Genomic DNA, 9,324 nt, shown 5'->3' with positions numbered 1-9,324 from the left:
CCGCTCCCCACTCTCTGAACGCCTGGAACAGGCTAAGGGACCAAAGTTGGACTAAGTTGTGACAGAGCGAGTCAAAAGCCTTACCCATGTCTTTAGATAGAATGGTCACTGATTCTTTTCTGTCAGTAGCATGTTTCCAGTCCTCTTTAAGTCTTACTAATGTCGTTTCACAGCTGTGATTCTTTCTGTATGCTGTCAATCTTGGATATAGAGTAGGCTGGGTCAAAATAATGGGTTATTTGTTTGCTAAAAAGTGATTTAAACCTTGTCAATAATCGGAAGCATAGTGATAGGTCGATAATTCTACATTTTGCTTGTCCCCTTTCTTGAAAATAGGAGTGAGTTCTCCCCTTTTCCGTATAGCTGACCAGGTACTAGTTTCAATGCATCTTTTGTAAAGATTCGTCACTGATGATGCAATCCCTCTGCAACTTTCTTCATCAATTTAGGCATTAGTCCAGTGTCACTACAAGATTTTCTAGGATTGAGGTTTTCAAATAAGTCTTGGACGTCTTTTGTATTTACATGTTTGAATTGAAATGAAGAGTTACTATAGATGGTTTCGATCATTTGAACGCTACTGTGGTTGTCAAATTCATTTTCAGTTAAACTGATCACATGGTTGCCACCGATATCAGATGCAATAGTGGAGAAACAGTTGGCAAGAGTCTCAGCAACTTGCTTTTGATCTTCAATAATGCCATCCTTATGTTTGTTTTTAAGGAATATTGGATTAGCATCTTTTGTCTTGTTGTTCAGAAAAGGTCGAAATAAAAAATACAAAAAAATACAAAATACAATTATTGCTCCTGTATGGAAGGAGGTAGACTACTCCGATCAGTTAGTGTCACCGTGTTTTAGATTGGTCGAATACAAATGGAATGTCTTGCAATCCAAGCAAATGTAAAGAGTTGACGATCAAAAAGAGAGGCAACCACGATCTCTATTCACCTGTTAGGATGATACCAAGCTGTAAAGAAGTTGAGATTTTTGGCGTCACCTTCCAATGTGAAAGCAAATTATCAGTGCACGTGAAGAACAAACTTATTAAAGCTAACAAATCCCTACATATCCTTAGAACGCTGGGCAAAGAGGGGTACAATCAGTCAGAAATAGACCTTCTCTTTAATACAATAGTTCTACCTAATATTAATTACGCATTATCTGTCTACACCTCCTCCGAGACCGATATTACACCTGTACAATGTTTCTTAGACCGCTGTTTCAAAAGGAAATATACGTCTAAGCCTGTAAGTGATTATGATTTCTTGGAGGCAAGACCGTAGAATTTTCAGACAAGTTACTAAATAAATGCTAAAGGCATCCACTTTTATCTATTATGCCTCGTGTTAAACCGTCCAGTTACAATATTAGGGCCTGTTTACATGGAGTGGGGGACCCCGGTCTAGTGGGGTAGGTTTCTTTTGTTTTGTGTCCCCCAGAGCGTGAAAACAAAAGAAACCAGCCCCACTAGACCGGGGTCCCCCACTCCGTGTAAACAGGCCCTTAGGAACGAAACTTGTTTTAAACCCAAGATTAACACTATGCGTTTTAAAAACCCTTTTATTAACCGTTTAGTTTTTAAATATGAATAAGCTATGTAATATACTAGATTTTTAATTCTTACTTTTTATCTTTTTCAAAATTTTTTACACTTAATTGTAACAAAAGATATGTATTTTTAATCTTCTGATGAATAAAGACTTTATTGTTATTGTTTTGTTATTTCATAATAAATCCGGTCGTTCCAAACGCAAAATTTGTTCAATTTTACGTTTCTCCTGGTCGATTTTGGTAAAGTGTGTGCGAACAAGCTCCAGCAAAACTCAAATGCCTCTTCTAGAGAAGACTACTTTCCACAAATATTGACTGTTTTGTTAGAGATTCATTGCGTTTACATTTGACTTGTGTGGCCTTATGTCTTTTGTCTCTCATTCGTAAACAATGACTAATGTAACTACTCCGTCGACCAATCAGCGCTTCTGACCGGATTCCGGACAGATTGTGCGTCAGCAGTATGGAATTTCTGTCGCTGAGTCGCAGACGTTCCTCCGCGCGAAACGTGCTCAGCGGCGAAGAGCGAGGAGAAACGGTTGTTTTCGCAGGCTAAAAAGCGTTCGGCAAACTGAAAATGGCCAAGAACGCAGTTTTGTTAAACACTGGCTAAATTCCGTTTAAGCAACTGGGTCGTACTGATTCTGGTATGGGATGCGCTTGCACAAGTTAAATGTCGAACGAGTTTTCTTTAAAAAGTTGTCCTTAACCTTTCAAGCTGATGACGTCACAAGCAATGCAAGGGACGTGGATCCGCACGGGCGGTTACTGGAGGACCAGGGGGGAATGTGCTAACCTCACTCAATTTCGAATTCCGTGCTTTTCAATCATGACTCACTGCTTTTCTCTTTCTGTTGCACTCATTTAAAAGTTTCGTCGTTTCTCCTTCCACAGTTTTGAGTTATGCTAAATTAATTCAATTCCGATAAACGTCGAATGTGCATGAGTAAAATCAGTATTCAAGTAATTACGGAATACATGTTAGTGGATTTAAGCCACGTTTCAGTCTTCCTTGTCAATTGTTCTTATTCTAAAATGACCATTAAATTTAGATGACTGGCGTCATACTGAGAACTAGAGATGTTAAAATACTGCCGAACACGAGAGAAAATATCAAAATCATTTTCATTTGGAAAGAAGTGGTCAGCCATTATTTCCTGAAGTATTAATGATTTTGAGAAGTGACGGCAAAGGTAGGTAAAAACTTGAGATCAAGTTGTATGACCTTCATGACTGAAGTTACCCCCAGTTTTGCGGTTTTTGCGGTCATCATAGGACCTGGACCCCAGAGAGTGGATTTCTCGATATTAGTTTCTGTCAATTCAAGTTGCATGCCAAAAAATATTCGGTTCCTCGAACAGCATCACAGAATTGAACTGATAGTATTTTCACTAATGCTGACCATTGATGCTGTTACGATGTTACGAAAACGTCACTTAACAAGTGAAGTCGCGCTGCTTCCAACTTTGTTCCTGCACGCTTTATTCCTCAAATTTTGGCAAGAAAGTCGTTGTCTTGTGTTCACACCTTCCCCCCCTGCCCCGACAAAACTTGACATTAGGCATTTTCACGTCGTAGTCGTGCAGTGACGGCAACGAAATGCCAAAAAACCGCTATGCACGTTCAGAGTTGTTGTTTTGTCAATCTAGTTTTTTGCCGTTCTCGCTAACGTCGCCGTCGTCTTTGCTTACGAAACAAACGGACGAAACAAACCCTCTTTACTTTAAGTCAGTCACGCGAAAGGAGTAGAATTATCCCTTTATCGTCGACAAACAAGTACTTGAGCGCAAGCTGCTGAATATTTTCAACAAAATTTAAAATAAGCAATCGAATACCTCCTTCTTTTGTGTACACCGCAACAAAGGATTATGTTCGCCGTATTTCTGATCTCGGAAGTGTGACAGTTACCCTGCGAGCAGAGGCTACATTTTCGCGGTATGAACAGGCGTGCGAAAAGTAGCCCCTGCCGACAACTACTTTTCGCATGCTCGCAGGGTATGTGACAGTGTTAATTAAAAAAAAAAATTCAAACGCAGCAAGATTGTAATTAAAGGAAACTTATCACACCCACAAACGAACGTTCCTTGAGACATGACATGCAATCACCATCTTTATTTAATCTTTTTGTGCATTTAAGCGTGTATGAGCATAAACGTTTTCCGTATACATGTGGTATTCAGAAAATTCCTGAAGATATCAAAACATTTTCCAAGGGATTGCCCTTTTCATATACAATCAATTGAAAGAGAATCCTAAATTTTTGATATTATTTGCTGTTCTCTACACGAAGGTTTTTTCAAGAATGAGTGCGAATTTTAACGACTGAGTTCGTACGACATTTTGAGTTTGAGGAAAGTCAATTGCAGAAATTCAATGAATCTTGTTCGGTACTTAAAGTATAAAGGAAATGTCCTGACGTCACTATTTCAATTAGGCATACGCAGTTAGAAGTCAGTTTAAAGTTCCCTCAAAGTAACTTTACTTGAAAACGTAAGTTAGTAAAGTAAATAAACTGTGCGTAAATTTCATGACTTGGTATTTGACCGTCGGCAACATATAAATATCGCTTGTGCCTTTCGGTTGGTTAATTAAATCTCACTAGCTACTTGATCGAGATACGAAGAAGAGTAAGTCTTCAAGGTAAGCAGTAACTTAGGACGTGTACAAATAACCCTAGCTACCCTAACCTTAAACATTGGAAATAATGATGAAAAATGTTGTGTTTATGTAAGCTTATCTAGGTCTCACTCGTTCGCTCTTTCGCTCGTTTGCGATCTTTCGCAAAAAGTGAATAAACATCGTAGAAGCAAACCAACCATGAAGTGATTTGTTTATCAAATTAGTTCTGAAGTTTCAGTAGTTCAGTCTTTAGTCACCCAGGGACTGCGAAGAGCGTTCCTCTGTAGTTTAGTAAACAATAGGATAATTGTCTTCCATGAACAAGAAACGAAAGGAAAAAAAAATTTAAACGTAACATTTTATCTTGTGACAAATGCGTTTTCGTTTCGACTACAATGTTAACATTTTAAATTAAGATTACCATCCATTTATAGTCTCAATGCAATCGGTTGAATGATGCCCGTGGATCGTTTGGGATAGGTTTGATTGATTAATTTCTTTTATTATAAGCTGTTGGCTCTCTGTTCAGTAAACCTCTCGTTTTTATGCAACACTGAGTCAAAATGACTGTTCTCATTGGGGCCGTTTTGGTCAACAAGAAATCATTTGCCGATAAACTTCGACAGTAAAATTATTTTAAAGAGAAAATTCAAGTAATTTGGACCAGTATCTTCTTGAGATGAGATTATTTGTCAGTGGATGTCTTTTCGCGGAAGAGTTTGCTTATATCGTGGGTTATGTTTGTTGGAAGGTTCGTTTCAGTTGGGCTTCTTACCGTGAAAACCTTTTTCCCTAAAATCTACCTTTGAATTCATGTTACACCCAAGCAAACCCACAATAAATTGGTTCCTCCTCTGATGGATCAGAGACTGGACTCAGCTCCGTAAATCGATCGGCACCGTTGAGCCAACTTGCCCTTTTCCCAATCCGGTGACTGAAATGAATCTAAAAATGCTTTCCACTGAGCATTGAAGTATAAAAAAAGACAATTAAACAAGAAAAGAAAAAGACAAGAGAGAGACAAAAAAGTTGGAGTCATCACGAAAGGATATTGAACGCTAGTCATCCACCCAGTTCCTAATCAAGTCCGGCAGGGGTTAAGTTGAGTGACACACGAGATACTTATTTCTATTTCATATGCAAATGTGGGAAAATCATAGTGCCTGCAAACATTGAGAACAATAAGAGTAAAGAATAAAAGAGACTTCAGATGAGTGGTCACATGATATTACCTTAACGACACGCTGTGCTGAACACAGATAGTGCTCAACATGTACAACAGGTGGTTCAGACTAGAGCTCATAATGAACTATACTTTATATATTTTGCAGGGTGAGATGAAAAATGACACTTAGTCAAATATCTTGCTTAAACTTGATCCAGGAGGCTAAAATAGAGCTAGACTTTCTTGCTTTAGTAGATGATTTTCCAAGTTTGTATGCTGGTCCTGTCCTCAAAAATGCTATTAGGAGATATGAAATGTTCTGGCTCCCACTGGCAGCTAGAGAGGGTAGCGCCAGTAGACTCCTTGCAGCTCCATTAGACATTGCTTGGGTGTGGTATCTTCACATGTTGTCACCACGAGATTATGAACAGGACTGCATGAACATTGTCTCTCAAGCTGTTGACCACTTGCCTATGGACAGATACCAGAGAGGAACAGGTCTTCAAAACGCACGATACTTGTGGGAGAAAACCTATCCTACAGAACAGTTTGAAGTCGACTTGAACTATCCTACTTCGTTTACTCAGCCACACCGATTGAAAATTCGTTATGACATCGAGAGAGCGTCCTATTGCCAGTCCAAGTTCTATTATCAAGTATCACTCTCGCACTTCACTGATAATAAATTTTTGGCAAGTGCTGTTGAGCGATACGAACACCATTTGTATAACAAAAGTCAGCATCCCCAAGCTCCGAGGATTCCGTGTACCGATATCGACTTGATTTGGCACGCACACCTACATCATCCACTGAACTACAAGCAAGTGACGTCAGAAATTTTTGGGGCAGTTGTGATCCCTGGAAGCCAAGAGTCAAATCGTAACAAGGGAATCATTTCGTACGGCACTGAGACTGGCACTAGGACAATATGGTGTTTCAAGTATCACAAACCAGGAACCGTGCACAGAGGTGAACCTCCTCATCCCAGACCTCCAGGGCTGCCGTATGTCATGAAAATTTTGCAGGCAGAGGTTGTAAATGTGGACGCCAAGAAGACCTTTACTGTCCGTATTTATGATCCTACGGGCGGGCTTATTGTGGAAACAACGATTCAAGGTGGACACTGTCGCAATATAACATCTCAGTGCATCGTTGACAATGAAAACCTCCACAATATAACGGTATCATTACACCAAAAGACAAAAAATGGTCTTGAAAGTGCCATTGGCTCATCTAAAACGAGCCTGATCTCCTTTATTGACCCATTTCCATGCGGCGGAACAATATCTGAACTGCCGTGGGTGATCGATATCCCTGTGAAGTCTGCAAAAGCTATCGTCAGGCTGACAGCTCAGTTGAATTTCCATCATCATTGTCTTAAAGTTCAGCCAGAAATTAACTCCGCGGAGGTCAACCATGCGTCTGTGGTACTCAGTTTTCCACAGACGATGTTCTCACCTAGACATCTTGCAAAGAATGAACTGCCTTGCGAATCTGTTATGCAAACTTTGCTAGACTGCAGAGGGTATGAAGTATTCAAGTGCCGCGTTGTTCGCAGTTCTACAGGTTTGCTATCGGCAGTGGAGATCATCAGTCTTGACGGTATTGTTGTTGCATCTTCTCACACAATAGATCTCGACACTCTTCCCGATAAAGAAGCGATTGAAAATCACACAAGATGTGCTTATTGGAACCACGCGAAGGGTGGAAGGGCCATGCTTGTCAGAGGTAGAAAGGATTGGGGTATTTGTATTGGAAAATGGCAAAGAGGAAAGATGTTCAATCGATCCGCTGGTCAAGTGAAAATCAGGCTTTTTAAGATTCACGGTGCAAGTAGGTGGTGTGAAGTACGCAATGATAAGGGTGGACTGTACCTAATTTGTCTTGACTCGGGTACGTCATTGCATGTTGATTTGTATAGAGGAGTGTTTTCCATTACCCCATCGGCTCGGGATATTCCAGAAATCGTTGCCTTAGCGCTTTCTGTGTCTGCAGTCAATGTCCTTTGCAAACCATATATATCAACGCCCTGCAAGAAATCTGTGCCATCCTCTAAGCAGAGAGCTACAAGCGACAAAGGATTCAACACAACCGGAATTCTCAAAAGTACTAAAAGTGGTGGTGGCGGTCGCCTTAGAGCTATTGGTGATCTGGAAAATTTTGTTGTGTTTGATGGCTTTATTGGCGATGGAGGTGGAGGTGGGTGCAGTAGTGGTGGTAGAGGAGGTCGGATTGGGGGAGGTGATGATGGTGGTTGTGGTGGTTTCGGTGGTTATGGCGGTGGTGGTGGAGGTGGAGGTGGTTGCGATGTTGGTGGAGGAGGAGGGGGTTGTGGAGGTGATGGTGGTGGTGGAGGAGGAGGAGGAGGTGGTGGTGGTGGATGCCATGGCGGTGGTGGAGGAGGTGGAGGTGGATGCGATGGTGGGGGTGGAGGAGGTGGGGGTGGAGGAGGAGGGGGTGGTGGTGGTGGTGACTAACTAACTATAGTACACTTCAAACATTCTACAGTCTCACAGCTGCTTTTACAATGGACGAATGCAAGATAAAAAGACATGCTGCTTTGGTTGGAGCTGATTATACTAGACTGCTGTTATCGCCGCAGTGGTAAGAATCTGTAATACCGCGCACGGTGCGAAAAGTAACTAACTTTATTTTTGGGAACATAGGTGCATAAGAGTGGTGACATGCATTTGGATATAAATTACTGACTGCAATACAAACAGACGCTTTAAAAAGAAAGAATTTTGAGCTATATATGTGCAGGAAAAAGCCCAAAACTAACTGAAGACGGTGCTTAATGTCGGTTATAACGAGAAGCAAATGTCGAACTTTGTTGTGATATCGGCACCAAGAAATGTGCCCAAGTCCGTAATGGAGACATAAGAGAGTAACAGGAGTTTTTTTTTGCAGTCAAACGTACGTAGTTTTCCGTGGATTCAGCATCTGTTTATGTTAGCGAGTTGGCCGGTAATAGTGGGGTGTCCCCAAGTTATTCCTGTACCAAATACCAAGCGTTTCTTAGTAATTTTTTTGTTATTGAATGTAACCGACCGTGAACAACGTCACACAGCTCGATTTACTTCGCTTCTTGTTCAGTTTTGGCCATTTTTAACCTCTTTCATTTCGTCACCACCTATTGCGTTTTTTCGTTTGAGAATAAATTTGCTTACATTTTTTAGTTTTTGGGTACCTTGGTAAGATATTATTTTATTCTATGGCTACAAGACGACGCACGCTCTGATTGGCCGTTTTCTTGTAATGACATGGCATTACTAGCTTGGTGTCCAAGGCATATACATCTGTGTTTAACTTGATAGTAGACATCCTTATGGACATCCATGTTATGTAGCGTTATTTATAGTGATAATTATATATATATTTTTCAATTTTTCAATCTATATTTCTGTACCAAGTTCTCGCTATAGTTAACGGGTTACGCTTACGCGCCCCGTCACACTATTTTAACTGTATATAGCATACAAAAGTTTTAACTGCATAATAAAAAACATGTTTACCCAGGATGACTGCGTCAGTTTAGAAAAACTGGTGGCCGTTAATGCAGGTCCTGCTAATTAAAATCTGTCTAAAAAACTAAAAGGAAAAAGAAGACTGACAAGAACACTACACAAATCACAAAAGTTAAAATTGATGCTATAAAAACTATTTATATAATATGAATACGAATTAAGACTTATTAAAATTATTAAAAATCCTCGCCCCCTTTGTAAAAGACTGATTGCTGCGTGCACTTAAAATTCACTTTTACCAAAATTACGTTTTCACTGTTTCTTGTGTTATAGCTATGAATGTGAAAGTTGCGTAACTTAAAGTAATTTCGAAGATAGCTAGGTGCGTTGTTTCTAATACATATCTTGACGAGAGAAAGGACATGGGCTTCTCTACGCTTGTTTAAAGGCTCCCAACCCAATTTGATAATGATTTCATCCGTAGACAGCTCCGCCCCAGAAGAGAAGTAAACTATTCTC

General features: G+C 40.2%; 1 protein-coding gene across 1 annotated transcript; it reads left to right on the top strand.

Annotated features, from left to right (window-relative positions):
- The first annotated feature begins 5,517 nt into the window (after positions 1–5,517).
- Positions 5,518–7,946, top strand: LOC140928849 (uncharacterized). Its single transcript, XM_073378650.1, has 2 exons — positions 5,518–7,666; positions 7,855–7,946. Exons 1-2 carry the CDS (start codon positions 5,518–5,520, stop codon positions 7,944–7,946), a joined length of 2,241 nt encoding a protein of 746 aa, XP_073234751.1.
- Positions 7,947–9,324: the final 1,378 nt, after the last annotated feature.

This window comes from Porites lutea, chromosome 2 (assembly GCF_958299795.1).
Source record: "Porites lutea chromosome 2, jaPorLute2.1, whole genome shotgun sequence".
Lineage (NCBI taxonomy): Eukaryota > Metazoa > Cnidaria > Anthozoa > Scleractinia > Poritidae > Porites > Porites lutea.
Note: the sequence above shows the minus strand (reverse complement) of the source record. Positions and strands in the feature narration are given on the sequence as shown.

Excerpts from the sequence above, each read along its gene's own strand:
- LOC140928849 (XM_073378650.1), top strand. The coding sequence starts at position 5,518 with ATGACACTTAGTCAAATATCTTGCTTAAACTTGATCCAGGAGGCTAAA. Across the intron at positions 7,667-7,854 it reads TGTTGGTGGAGGAGGAGGGG|CTGCTTTTACAATGGACGAA; the intron begins GTTGTGGAGGTG and ends ACAGTCTCACAG.